Source organism: Meleagris gallopavo, chromosome 10 (genome assembly GCF_905368555.1).
Source record: "Meleagris gallopavo chromosome 10, MGAL_WU_HG_1.1, whole genome shotgun sequence".
NCBI classification, from domain to species: Eukaryota; Metazoa; Chordata; class Aves; order Galliformes; family Phasianidae; genus Meleagris; species Meleagris gallopavo.
The window spans coordinates 2,509,853-2,524,163 of NC_139413.1; the positions used below are offsets into that span (position 1 = coordinate 2,509,853).

The window sequence follows — 14,311 nt, forward strand, 5'->3', positions numbered from 1 at the left end:
AATGACAGCTGTTTTGAAGATGAAATATTGTCATTTAGCTAGGCTGTAATTAACATGGTAATAATGATTAATAATTGCTGAGACTTTGCGTTTCAGCCTTTCAAAATTGACTTTGTCTCATTTCAATTTGCATAGTTTATATAAACACATGTGGTTGTAGCTGCTTGGTAACATAATGGCATTAATGCTAAAGATGTTTTTGCAGTGCTTTCTACTTAGAAAGGAGATTTTGGAAGATCTCTTACTGGTGTTTAAGCCAATATGCCATACCCTATAGCAAAGGCATTGTTTAAACCCTAGTATGAGCTAGTAATTAATGTAATCTGTCACAGAAATGGCAGTGGATATTAAGAGTGAATGCATAGAATGGGAAACTTTCAGGTAACTGCCTTCTGGTCTCTGGCATTTCTTATGTTAGAAACAATTGCTTACAGTCTGTCAGTCTGAAATGACACTTTAATGTAGTGGAAGTGTCAGGTGGTAGGTGTAGCTGCAGATATGGTATTTGTCAGCTCTGCTTGGTCTCTGTGACAGCCCTGCATCAGGCTTCTCTGCCTGGATTGCAGCAGTGTGCTTTTGCAGCTGGAGGAGATCGGAGGCTGCGTGCTCCCTCCTGGGACTGGAGCACAAACTCTCAGCTGGCTCCTCTCGCCTCCTGACAGCCCTACAGGACTGCACTCTCAAGAGGCTGGATGGTGTCAGGATTCCAGTGCTGGCACAGCTTAATCTCATTTGTGCTAAATGTGCTACAGCGCTGTGTTAGGTTTTGACCTGAAGTGTAGTAAATGAATGGAGGTTCCTGTGGTGTCCTGAGGTTGATACTGGGCCTTTGGTCCTCCACTGGTGCACTGTAGTTGTTGTAGTACTGTTCAGGTGGATGTCAGAAGAAACTGGTGTGTGGTTTTATTCTTGAATTTATTTCTGACCATTTATTTTTGGGGGTTTTTCGGGGGGGTTTTCCTCAGGCTTTCACAACAGACTTCAGAGTTCACTGGGCTCAGCATCCTTTAAGGCCTGAATTTGCTGAGAGCACTTACTTCCTGTATAAGGTAAAGTCACTTTCATTCTTCTGACTTTTGGTTGCACTGAGGGTTTTGCTGGTGCTTTGTTTCAGTTACAGAATGAGTAGCCTGTCTCCAGGCTATTCTGTAAGACTTCCAGGTGGAAGCATTATTGGTATCAAACACTGTTCTAGAAATGTTGTTTTATATGCCTGGAATTAAAAAAGAAAGGCATTATATCAAAAGACCATACTTTTAAAGTTATTTAGTGTTTCTTGAGCTTTCTCAGGGATCATCTAGAGACTTGAGTACAAAAACTACTTTGTAATTTACAGAGCTGTGACTAATGCCCTGGACTTCTGTAAGCATTTTCATGTGCTTGTGTGCATATCTGCAAAAAATGACAACATGTCTGAGGTCCCCTTTGTGACTTTTGAGTACTGCTGAGAAATTAGGCCTTACTGGTGTCCAGGAAGCTATGGAAATAATATTACTGCTAGTAAAATAAAAACTGCTAATTGTGTGATAAGTCTGAGTGCACCTGTTTGTTTTCTGCTGTTTTATTAGGCTACAGGGGATCCTTACTATCTAGAAGTAGGAAAAACACTCATTGAAAACCTAAACAAGTACGCAAGAGTGCCTTGTGGGTTTGCTGCAATGAAGGACGTTCGTACAGGAAGCCATGAAGACAGGTGAAAACATCTGTTTATTTGAAAATCTAGTTATCTTTCTGATGAAATTGAATTAATTACTTTCTGAAAACAGGCAAATCTCTCATTGAGGTCCCTTCCAACCCAAGCCATTACACAGAATCTGAGGGGTGGAAGGTACCTCAGGAGATCGAGTCCAATCCCACAGCAGCTAAAGCGAGTTCCTACAATAGGTCACACAGGTGGGCATCCAGATGGGTCTCAAATACCTCCATAGGAGACTCCACAACTCTCTGGGCAGTGTGCTCCAGTGCTCCGTCACCCTGACTGTAAAGAAGTTCTTGTTTTGTACTAACATGAACTTCTTTGTTCAAGTTTTAGTCCATTGCTCCTTGTTCTATCAGTAAACACCACTGAAAGAGCCTGGCCTCATCTTTTTGCCTCCCATGCCCCTTTAGGTATTTATCAGCACTGATCAGATTCCCTCTCAGTCTTTTCCCCAGGCTGAACAGACCCAGGTTGCTCAGCCTTTCTTGGTACAGGAGATGCCCCAGGCCCTTCGTCATCTTTGTGGCCCTCTGCTGGACTCCTCCTAGGATATCCATGTGTTTTTGAACTGAGGAGCTCTGAACAGTTCTATGATTGATAATTTCAGAATTAGTTATCAATTTTGATGAAAATCTGTAAACTATTTCAGTAGTTTTATTCAGATACATGAGAATATTGTTTAATAGCCTTTCATTTCAAGCACACTTTCATTAGGCTTGGGGTAATGGATTGCTTCATTTCAAATGAAATATACTTCAAAAATAGAAGTTTGTAAGAGAGACTTATTTGTTTTTGCTATAGTGCCATCTTTTGGTGAGCATTAATTGATTCAGCACATTGAACTTAGTTTCATTTGAAGTGAAAGGAATTCAGGTGGATTAAAGTTCCATAACAATAGTCACGAAGCCTTCAGGGATGGAGCAAAATGAGGTGTTTTTTTTTAACTGACAGATTAGAGCAATGCATATCTTCTAAAAGGACCTTTGTTTTGTTTTTTGTTTCTATAGAATGGACTCTTTCTTTCTGGCTGAGATGTTTAAATATCTTTACCTGCTGTTTGCTGATAAGGAAGACATGATATTTGACATAGAAGATTATATATTCACTACAGAAGCTCATCTATTACCACTCTGGCTTTCCACCACAAACCAAACCATCTCTAAAAAGAATACAGTAAGTAACAACTCAGGTTTCCATCAGTTCTAGTCGTACTTTGGAGCAGTTCCCTTTTTTTGAGAGAGAGGAAATGAAATAGAAATAGTAATTTGTACTTCACTCTTTGTGGCACTCTGTTCATGTGAACTGTTTCATTATGTGAGCAGTGACAGGCACACGTGCATGAAATATATTCCCATAGTCAGATTCTGCACCATGGAGTCTTGAGAAAAAAGTTGCGGAATATTAGCAGTATTTCAAAGGAATTGGTTCCTCTCTCCGGCTGTATAAGTTCTAAAACAATGCAATATAATCTTTTTTTCTCTGTATCTATTTTCTTTTAATTTTCTGAAATTGTAGCAATGTTGCTAAGTTCTTTTATTACACAGGCTGCACATTTTCAAAGTTCTTTTTTCTGAATCTGCTGCAAATTTAGTTTGACAAGATGCAGTTACAGCTTCTGAGATGTTAAATTATTCCAGTCCCATCTGATCTACCTCTGTTGTGTACATTTAAGAATGTAAATGGATTTATAAATCAACTCTGCCTTCCAAAATGCCCTGTGATATTCAAATTGTGCCATGAAGAGTCATAGAAAATCTTCTCTTTGATTCCTCCTGTCCAGTAAGGTGATATAGTTAATCTTGCAGGATTAAAATACGACTGGTAAGCCAAAGCAATGAGAGAGAAAATGAGCAGGAGGGTGCGTAGGGCTTTGGGGATATGAATTCCTTTATTTTAGTAAACACTGTCTTATGATACTTGAAGTGAAAACTTTCTGAATGAGTTGCTTATAACATCCAGTGTTGGTAATACATTTCATGGGTCATGGAGTTGATTTGTTGTTTTTTAAGGCTGGAGATCCTACTCTCTTTGATACTGTCTTTGAAGTGTTACGTGTGTGAACATTTATCATCTCTTATCTTTTGAGTTTTGGAAAGGAGGGGTAAAGGAATTTCAGATGGATTTAAAAGGGACCCTGTGTGTTACTGAACTCTTTCAGCACCTGTAGTGTAACTTCATTTTTTTCCTTTTTTAATTTTTTGTTGATTGGTGTGATCAGCATTTTTCAAACTGTGCACAGAGTTCTTTGAAGGATCTGAAAGACAGTTTTACACAGCTTTCATCCCCAGCATGAGAAGATGGTTATTTCTGAGATGCTCAGCATTCCCACAAACCGTGCTGGCTTACCTTCTATAGTGGTTTGAGAACAGGAAATGTTCAGTGAAAGGACAAAGAAGAGAATAGAGAGACTTATCCTAATGCAGTTCACTTAAGTTTTAAGTCTAAGCTACAAATATGACACAAAAGTAAGATAATGCAGAAAATGGCCTTGACAACTTGCATGAAACACACCCTTGTGGAAGAGGATCAGGCCTGGGAATACCTCAGCAAGCTGTGTTCCTATGTCCCTGGGTTCCAGCGGGGTGCACAAGTGCTGAGGGAGCTGGCATAACGATCCAGAAGAATGACTGAGAGGCTGTGAGGGTGTTTGATTTTAATATGAATTTATCTCACGGGTTAAAAAAAAAAAAAAAAAAAAAAAAAATGAATGTGTAAATTTATTTTTAATGTAGACATAGTGCTACTGATTCAAAGTGCCTGTGAGATAATTGGTGGTAGCAACCCAGTATCCTGCTTGTGGTTTTTTTTTTTCTCATAAACGGGAAAGGTCATATCCAAGTGTGCTGGAACTTGCAGAGTGTTACAGGCCTTCTTTCTTTAGAGATGCCTTCATCACATTAAGAAGATAGCTACTTTAAAGTATTTATTCCAGTCAGCTAATAGCCTTTTAGGTCTTGTTTTTGAGGAAACCTCTAAATATTTGGTTTTAATTAAATATGTTGTAAATAGGGCCTTTTTTTTTTTTTTAAGTAAATAAATACTACCTTTAATTTTAAACAGAAAAGTTAACTTATCCAGTTATCCAATGCAAAACTAAGAGAAGACTAAACATGTCTCTGGATCTTCCACTTCAGATGATTCACATGATTTCAAATTATGAAACAGTAACTTACGCAAATGTTAACTCCTGATCTGACAGCAGCTCTGACAATAGAGATTAATCCTTGCCCCTTCGCAGGCCTGCAAGCCTCTATCACTCCTGAGGAGGAGAGCATTTTGTTCATATGAAGGTTTTCAAGAAGACTCTTGTTTTCTTTCTATATAAACCTGTTTAAGCTTCATGATACACAAGTATTATTTTATGAATGAAGTCATTCTCCTGCAATATTATTTAGAGTGTCTTTTTACTCAAGGGAGAGGTGAGACTGTCTTGGTAATATGAAGCAAGAATTACTGAAGACTGCAGCTGGTTGAGACAGAATCAGGCAGCACCAAATGAAGTTGTAATTGCTTTGTCTAAAGCACCAAGGGGATGGACACGAGCTGTCATGAGCAGCATTAGGAGTCCAGTTTGCTGGTTGGTCATAAACTGTTTCTGCCAAAAACAAATTCTAGAAACTGGATGCAAGACTGGCAAGTCACAAATTAGAACTGATGTACTTATCCCCCAAAGGGTTTGTGGGTCACTGGTAACTTTTCCATTGCATGAAGAAGCATGGAAGAATTATGTATTCCTCTTTGTGGTAACAAGGTGATTATTGCATTCGGCTGCTCTGTGTCCTGAGTACACAGATGACTCAAGGGTAGGTCTGTTTGTTGATCACCTTCTCATAAAAATGTAACTTGCAGATCACCAATTAAAATGCATCTTCTGTTTCAGACTACAGAATACACAGAGCTGGATGACAGCAACTTTGACTGGACCTGTCCGAACACTCAGATCCTCTTCCCAAATGACCCAATGTTTGCTCAGAGTATTCGTGAGCCTTTGAAAAATGTGGTGGATAAGAGCTGTCCTAGGAGTATTTCAAGAGCGTAAGATGAATGTCTTCTGTCTTTTGTTAAGATAGCAGTGACTAGAGCAGCATCTAATAGGCACGGGAGGGAAAACTTGAGGTGTATTGGAGCTTGCTGTGCTAGAGTTTGCATTCCTTCTGGCTATGGGAAAAACTGGATCTGTTTTTTTCTGACTTCTTCAACAATGCTTTGTTCATTTCCATCAGGAGTTAGTGAATCTGTCAAAGCAAAAGGAGCTTTGTGAGCCATATGCTCCAAGTGGGAATTGTAGCCCAGGTATTACCATAGCCAGGAAATGCATCTCTATGATTTGTAAAGGAATTTCTGTAGTCTCTTGAGTACTTATTTCCATAGCAAGAAAATAGTGCTGCCATACATCATTGCATATACTGTGAGGAGTTTAGGGCAGTCTGTTAAAATTGAGAAACCTTATTGTTATGACCCCCTCTTTGATATTTATACTTAATAAGTAAAACTGTGTAACAGGAAAACTGTTTTTAATCAGTTTTACAGTTAGGCAGACTATGTAAGAATGAGAGGCAGCATATGGTAGGTTCTTACTGTCAACATCGCATGTTCTTTTTTGCAGCAGAAAATCATCAAGGATATAAGCAGCTTTGAAAAAAGGCTGAGAAGTTGCTGTCTGTTGAAATTTGTGCTTTACTTTATTCCAGAGAACTCCAGTAGTGCAGTGGTAGGCGTAACTTGGGCAGGTTGTGTGAGAGTTTATGGTTCAAGAATAATCTGATTTTTAATGCTTTTTTAAAAATATCTTTTTATCAGGGAAGAGAGCTTGGGAAGTGGACCAAAGCCACCACTGAGAGCCAGAGACTTCATGGCCAGTAATCCTGAGCATTTGGAGATACTGAAGAAGATGGGAGTCAGTTTGATTCATCTTAAAGATGGAAGAGTGCAATTAGTGCAGCATGCAGTGCAAGTAAGACCCAACAGTACCTCTTCTGAAAACTTCTGGTAAAATCATGCTGGCTGTGTTATTTAAAACTTAGAGGCTCAGGAGGGACAGCCTGACTGGAAAGAGGGCATGTGAGGTGGATGTGCAGCTGCATTTAGCAGGTTTATGGCTGTTAAAGTCTTGCCTCAGTAACACTTAATCTTCTATTAAATTGGGTGGAGGCACTTCATGTCAAATTAACATAGCTAATTGCAATTTACCTAAAGCATGAGGTTTTCAGAGTGAGAGATCTCTTTCTGTTTGAGACCTGCTTGCTAATACATTTTTAATCTGCATTATGGATGCATTATTAAGATGCTGAGAAGTCAAACTGGGGAATGAGTGCCAGGAGCCTCCAGTCTGTGTCTTAAAGTCTGGGTAGCACTAAATGTTTGCCAGTAGCATTGTTTTGTTAGGAAAACGATATAAAAACAGCATTTTTCTGAACCATTGAAATACCGGTGTATGTAATGTAAATGGTGGGCCAAGCAAAGCTAATTTCAGGTTTTTTTTCCCCCAAGCTCATCAAGCACTTATGGAGAAACTTTATTTTTTTTAACAACTTAGGCAGCAAGTTCACTTGATGCTGAAGATGGCTTACGGTTCATGCAGGAAATGATTGAACTCTCCAGTCAGCAGCAGAAAGAGCAGCAGCTACCTCCTCGTGCTGTTCAGATAGTTTCCCACCCATTTTTCGGTAGGGTGGTCTTGACTGCTGGACCAGCACAATTTGGGATGGATTTATCTAAACACAAATCAGGGGTATGTAAGAATGTATGTGATTGTAGCTTTCTGATACTTTCCTTATTGCTTAAGCTGAAATGTTTTGGTATTGAAGTTATGAGTATTTCAGGGTGGCCAGCTAGAAGGTAATGAAAGGTTAAAATGACAGGACAGTGCAATGACAGAACAGAGTCTTTTAGATGAGTGGCTTATTGGTCCACTCCAAGTCATCAGTCATGATTTAGGATTTAGTACACATATGCAGTATGACTTTGAAACACATTCATATAATCTGCATTGTGTTTCTCAAGAGGTATTCAGTTTTAAGGGCTGATTTTCCTGCCATGTCAGCCGTGGGTTTGCAGAAGCCCTTTTAGAGTTGGAGTGAGTTGCTGTTACACGAGCTTCCATTAAGGGCTGTATGTAGAAAGAAGAAGAAAATTGTCAGAGAGGCAACAGTTGCTATTGAAAGCAGTAGGAAAATCCTGGGAGTTCTACAGGGTATGGTGCAGCCCAACAGGTGAGTCTCAAGACTATTGGTTCACAGCATACAGTTTTCCAGAGACAGCAGTTCGCAGGTACAGACAAAACATGCTGGGTTTTAAGAGTTAGGTTTTCACGTGGCCATTCTTTGTTTCTTAGCTCCAGGGGAAGATTGCCTGTGCTGTCTGAGGACACTTAATGCATTAGATTAACTGAAGGAAATAAAATGCTTAGGAATCTTTTGCAAGCTTGAACTTACTTCTCTAATTCTCGTTTTGTTTTTTGGTTTTGTTTTTCCACGCAGACAAGAGGATTTGTTGCAACCATTAAGCCGTATAATGGATGCTCAGAGATCACTAATCCTGAGGCAGTGAAAGAGAAAATTGCCCTGATGCAAAGAGGCCAGTGTATGTTTGCTGAAAAGGCACGAAACATTCAAAAAGCTGGAGCAATAGGAGGCATTGTTATTGGTAAATAAAGCTTTAATTTATATGTGTAAATGTAACCTGTGTTTTACACACTTGAAGATACTGGAAAGCTGACAAGGCTGTTAAGCTCACTGAGATGGTGGTACTTCAGCACAGAAACTGTGTTTTCAGGGGATAAAGAAATGTTTTGTTTATGTCTGGTTGTGCATGAACAAATCATAGTGGGTGATTGCCACTGGTTTTGCAGCTCGAAAGTTGTTATTCTAAGGATCGTTGGGTCTTAAAACAGTGAAGACTGGGGAAAACTTGAAGTACAAAATAAATGGAAAAAATGCTAGGGGGACAGAGTACAAAAACTGGCTTTTTGCAACCAGTTTCCCATTTTCTGCCTGGTGTCCTCCCAGCTGGCTGTGCAGTATGAAGCTACTCAAAGGCTGTAGCCTGTCTGTCTAACAGAGGGGTGTGCTGCTTTGTCTTTGTGTATGTCTGGCTAGATGACAACGAGGGAAGCAGCAGTGACACAGCTCCTCTCTTCCAAATGGCCGGTGATGGAAAGAATACAGATGATATCACAATCCCCATGCTCTTCCTCTTCAACAAGGAAGGAAATATTATACTGGACGCAATCAGGGAGTATGAGGCTGTGGAGGTGCTCCTTTCTGACAAAGCAAAAGATAGAGGTAAGATTAAAGGCTTTTTTTAATGCAGATTTAGGTTCTGTCTGTGCCACAGCCCAATGTGGGATGTACAGTAGTTATTTCTGTTGCTACCCAAAGGTGTAAATGTGTTCTTTGGTAACGTCAGTTTTCTGTCTGACCTTACTGTTAGTTTTATCATATGAAAGCCGTTATCAGAAATGTGTTGTCGTGCCTTCCTCCCTGGCCTTGCCCCCCTGAGTTAGTGTTCACATCCAGAAATGCTGTTCATAAGTTAAGTGTCAGTTTGAATAATGAGACAGTGCAGTCCTCCAGATTCCTTTTGAACCCTTTTTGTCATGATCCGCTTTGAAGTAGTATCAGAAATAGTGCAAGTGTTTCCAGTGCCCTACATTGTAAGTGCCTCTCACTTATCAAACTCCCCAGTGACATCCTTGGTACCCAGAAAGAAAAAGACAGCTATTACAATTATTTTGGCTGTCTAGCCACTTTTCAGAGGTTATCATGAGAAATAAGGCTGCTGACCTCAGATGTTTTGCGATTTGTCTGCGAGTAATACTAGAAAATTACAAGTTAATACCTTTCAAATTGAAATGTTTGCATATGGCAGAAATTTCTAGGCTTTCCATTTGAAAGCCTTCCTGGTAGCACTGCTTTATTGATGCAGGTAAGCTGGGAGCAGCATTAATTTTCTGCACATTTGTAGAGGAGATGCTTTGAAAGCTACAGGATTGTTTTTTGATAGCTGCTACAAATTCCTCTTGTTCATAACTGTGGTCAGGCTAATATAACAAAATACTAAATGCAAAAATAGTTCTGCATTTGAGAGTTTGTAATACATATGTGCTTCTTCCCCCTTCCTTGTGCTTTCGTTTGGAATCCCAGCAACAATCTTTAAAGGTAAAACGATTCCAAACTACATTATTGATAGCAGTAAGTATCCTGTATTAAAATGACATATGCAGTTAAACTCCCTTGGGGGCTTGCAATATTAGCATCCTGGATACTAGTTGCAAACATTAAGCCCCAAAGAAATTTGTGTGGTTGGATTCAAGCAGCTGCTGTAAAGTTGCAAACTAAATCAGCACTAGGGACATCAGCGTTAGTTGCTGCGAATGGGGATGTGAGGAGGGAGGCTTTGGCTCTTGCAATTCAGTTTAGCAAGCCTAAGTGCATCTCTCACTGCCGTGGATGTGTGATCCTGGTGGGCCTAGGAGTGTCTGGAGGCCTGGCATTAGGCAGATACTGGAGTATTTGCTAAGTCTGAAGGGTGACAGCTAGCGCTTGTCTGGAAATTGTGATTCAAATTTGAGGCTCTAAAACCAGCCTCGCTAGATTGCTTGTCCTCTGTAGTGATTAAATGTTTTCCGTCCCCTGCCTCTGTAATATGTGTTCCTTAATAGTTTTCCTGTCAACAGAAAGTTTGCACTTCCTTGAGGAATAAGGTCAAAGGAAGTAACTTTGCTTTTGAATTACACAGTAGAATGCTGCCTTCCTGTATTTTTCAAAATATGTTTTCTTTTCTCTCCTCTTTCAAAGACTTGGAAATGGAGAATATGGACCAGAAATTATCTGAAAATGATTCACACAAACAAAATTCAGAAGAAGCTTCTTCAGCATCTCAGGATATTGGCACAGTCAGCGAGGAGCCTGAAGAAGGGGAAAGCTCTGACATTTCTGACCCTGATTCCTTATCTCCTGCTCAGGCAGACAGTGACAGCATTTCCACTTCAGATCAGGATTCCTCCATCCCTGGACCTGGTGAGGCTGATGCTTCAGAGCCAGCATGCACACAAGGGGATGAGCAGCCTCAGGAACAGCAGACTGAGACAGAGTCAGACTCCAAAGTTAACTGGGACAATAGAGTTCAACCTATGGAATCCATATTAGCAGACTGGAATGAAGATATAGAAGCGTTTGAAATGATGGAAAAGGATGAACTATGACTTGTAGTAATAACTTATTTGCTAGTAAACAAATGGAGAACTCTTTGGGTAGAAGTGAGGCCTGATAACTGAGAACTAGAAAACATATTCAGTATTGTGATGAGCAACCAGGTTTCACCTGGAAATTATCATAGAAATCCAGCACGCGCTCTTTGTTTTAATTTTTCCTGTTTAAAAGTGGGAATGTGCAATTGAAGCATTCGTGTGGCCCCACTGCGCGGTGCTGTATCCCAGGAGGTTTGCTCAGGGAAAGAGCTGACTTCTGCCTGCCAGGTGCCCAGAGGTGATGCTGCCTCGGTCTCTGGGAGGCACAAGTTGAGCACGTGGGGCTGCCAGCACCATTCAGCAGCCACCAGCAGGAGCACCTGGAGGCAGCAGGATGGCTGCTGCCCTGCTGGGAGCGGAATTGTGCCTGGTTTCCCTGACCCCCCCTTGCTCTGAAGGCCTTCCTCGCTAGCAGCAGGTGAAGCGATGTCTCCAGTTGCTGCATCTGTAAGACACAGGTAGAAGCAGTTTGGTTTTGTTCTGGCATATTGCACCGAGACACAGTGGCATTGCTCATTGCTCCTTCCATCTCTGCGTGAAGAATGACCGAGGTGGCCTGTGAGCTTTTTCTCCTGCTTAAATTCCAGCTGGTGAAGCTGCACAAACCAAAGGCAGTATGCTTTGTAAGCAGGTGCTGTCAGGGAACGAGGATGGCCTGGTTCCTTTGGGGCTTCCAAGTTAAGATTGAGGGTGTGCTATGAAAGTTGCATGTGAGTTGAAGGTAAAGAGATTGGGGCAAACGTTGAGCCCTGCAGGTTGGAAAACCCAACCTACCCGAGGCACAGTTTCACCTGGCAGTATTCCCTGAATGCTCACTAAGCAGAATTAGATCCGTTGTAACAAAAATCTTCCTTTTTTCCCAAGTTTTACTTTTAACAGCAACTTCTGTAGCATGATGCTTCGGGCAGTGAGGCCAGTGCAGCAGTGGGGGCTGTCGGGCAGTGAGGATGGCTGCTGTGCTGCTCTGGGCTTTGGGAGCATGTCCCAGGTGAGTCCTGGTTGTTATCCCCCTTACCGCAATGAAAGCGGGGTTATTGAGACAACCGAGATGTCCTGTGTCCAAAGAAACTGCCAAAAGGTCATTCAGCTGATTTATATAAACTGCTTTTAGAGAGTCGTGGCTCAAAGAATTGTTTTATATTAGAAAATAAATGAACACTGCCTGTACGCTGCGCCAGACTAGAAATGAAGGTTTGTATTGGTCCTTACGATATTTTAAAGAAAAAAAAGTCCCAGTCTGAAGTGCACCTTTCTTTTAGCTGGTGAAATTATGCGTGCTGAATATGCAACTGTTATTAGTACAGCCATACTGTATTTATTTCTGTATACTCCTGTACAGTATGAATGGAAATCCCGGGCAAACGCTGTATACATGTGTATGTGACGACACTGCTTTCAGGAGCTGCAAGTGCCCAGGCACCTTTTGGGAGCATGGCAGTCAGAACCATGTACGTAAATTGAATGATAACGTTAAATCATTGGAGGAGGAGGTGATTTGGAGGAGGAAACGAAGAGGTAGCAGAAGAGTGAATAAGCATCCTTTTAAAATAAATCAGCTTTCCAGTGTAGTTATTCCTTTGCACAAATAACTGTGTGGAGGTTTGAGCCGAGTGCTTGCAGCAGCCGAGGTTTTTCAGTTGGGGGATTTTGTATTTATGTGGGTATTTTTGTTGTTGTGACGTGGGTTTCTTCATGGAAGGGTCGGACCATAGGAGCCATAAGTGCCCTTTGTTAGTGGAGCTGTGAGCACAGCAGCAGGCTGGGTGTCATCCCACGGTGCTCTGCCTGCCCGTGCCACAGCAGACGCTGCTGTTCTCAGCGCTCTCTAGCGTGGACTGCACCTTCATGCTGGGTAGTTCTTCTGGGGGAAGCAGGGTTATATTTTCTAGGTATAGAGGTCCTCTGATCGTGGTGTTGATTAAGACTGTCAGTGTTGCAATGCAAGCTTACGGTGGTGTGTCTTTTTTAACCTGCAGAAAATTTAGGCGTAGTAGTAAAATTTTCCTAAAAGCTGAGCTTCCCTTGGCACCACAAGCACACCCATGGCCAAAGCAGCAAACAGCCCTTTCCCTGGACGTGGTGCAGGGTGTGGGTGTGCCTGGTGGTGGCCATCTGCAGGTGCCCATCACCTCCCTCCTCCAGGGCTGTGCTTTTGTTCTGCTCTGCTTGGAGGTGACCACGAGAGCTGCAGCGGTGCAGGGGAGGTGTACAGACCTGGTCAGTGGAAGCGACCTCTTGGGAAAGCAGAAAGGGTGAGGGGGCAGTTCAATTCAGGTTGTTTTCATTTGGTGTTTCCTTGGGAGGAGGTGGCATTAGTTGACCTTCTCGTATCATGCTGAAAGTAGTTCGGTTTTCTGTCACTCTCATCTTAAAAAGCAAAAAGAATGTATTTTATTTTTTTTAATCATCTTTTGGAGACTAAGTGTTCTTTCTGGGTTGTCTGCTCCAGGTGGAGCACTGCCCATCCATTGTTCATCAGCAGTTGCCCTTCGTTTTGGATATTGCACATTGGTCTGTAGAGCATTGAACACTGAATTCAGGAATCCTGGCTGGAGCCATGCTTACTCCGTGCCATGTAATTCAGATTAGCCAATTTGATATTAGAGGAATATTCTTAATTGTTTACACGTGTTGTTTCTCAAAGAATTTAAAGCCAGAGCCCAGCTTTTTCTCCTCCTCTTGAAGGCATTGCTCATGGAAAAGCATTTGGTGAGAAGTTAGAAACGGGCCGTGGTGTGCAGAGCCGTCACTCAGAACATAGAGAAACATTCTGTGAATGAAATATTGTATGTTCAGATTTTATAGGATTTTTTTTCTTTTTAGCCAGCCCGATTTACAGCCGTATATTTTCTTATGGAAGATGTCTACTAACAGGTGCTGTAACACTTCTGTTGGGTTTCACTGTCTGGTGGTAAGCATATACAATATTTCTAAGGGCAACGATGTACTGTGATGTAAAAGGTTGGGCTAAAATGTATATAATCTGTGTACATAATTGTGTACTTGATTATAACTGCTGATTGTAAAGATTTAATAAAATGTAAATATTCTGGTCAAGCTGTTCTGGATGGTTGGCTTCACCTCGCGAGTGCCAAACACAGCGCCAGGTATGTGGAACTGTTACTCCTTGTAACTCCTCGTGCTTTTGCTAAGGGATAAAAGGAGGGAGAGCTGTAGGAAGTGGGAAAGAGGCACTTCTGAGAGGCGATGGCTTCCGTGGCTGTTTATGTAACGCAGCACGTGGCTCCCGTGTTTATTTCAGGGCCTGACACGGGTGAGCTGATTGCCAGCCAGCGGCTCTGCTAAATGATGTCAATCTGCACCGTGCTGGCATTACAGCATCATAAAAAATTACAGAGCTG

The 14,311-nt window shown here is 41.5% G+C and overlaps 1 protein-coding gene across 1 annotated transcript in view; it reads left to right on the forward strand.

Annotated features, from left to right (window-relative positions):
• EDEM3 (ER degradation enhancing alpha-mannosidase like protein 3) overlaps window positions 1-14,006 on the forward strand; it is a 29,571-nt gene extending 15,565 nt beyond the window's left edge. Inside the window, exons 12-20 of the mRNA XM_085231377.1 lie at window positions 966-1,049; window positions 1,569-1,693; window positions 2,707-2,872; window positions 5,580-5,734; window positions 6,500-6,653; window positions 7,236-7,430; window positions 8,179-8,344; window positions 8,797-8,982; window positions 10,498-14,006. Of these exons, the coding sequence (XP_085087503.1) occupies window positions 966-1,049; window positions 1,569-1,693; window positions 2,707-2,872; window positions 5,580-5,734; window positions 6,500-6,653; window positions 7,236-7,430; window positions 8,179-8,344; window positions 8,797-8,982; window positions 10,498-10,904 (1,638 nt within the window). The 3' untranslated portion in view covers window positions 10,905-14,006. The remainder of the gene's footprint in view (window positions 1-965; window positions 1,050-1,568; window positions 1,694-2,706; window positions 2,873-5,579; window positions 5,735-6,499; window positions 6,654-7,235; window positions 7,431-8,178; window positions 8,345-8,796; window positions 8,983-10,497) is intronic.
• Window positions 14,007-14,311: the final 305 nt, after the last annotated feature.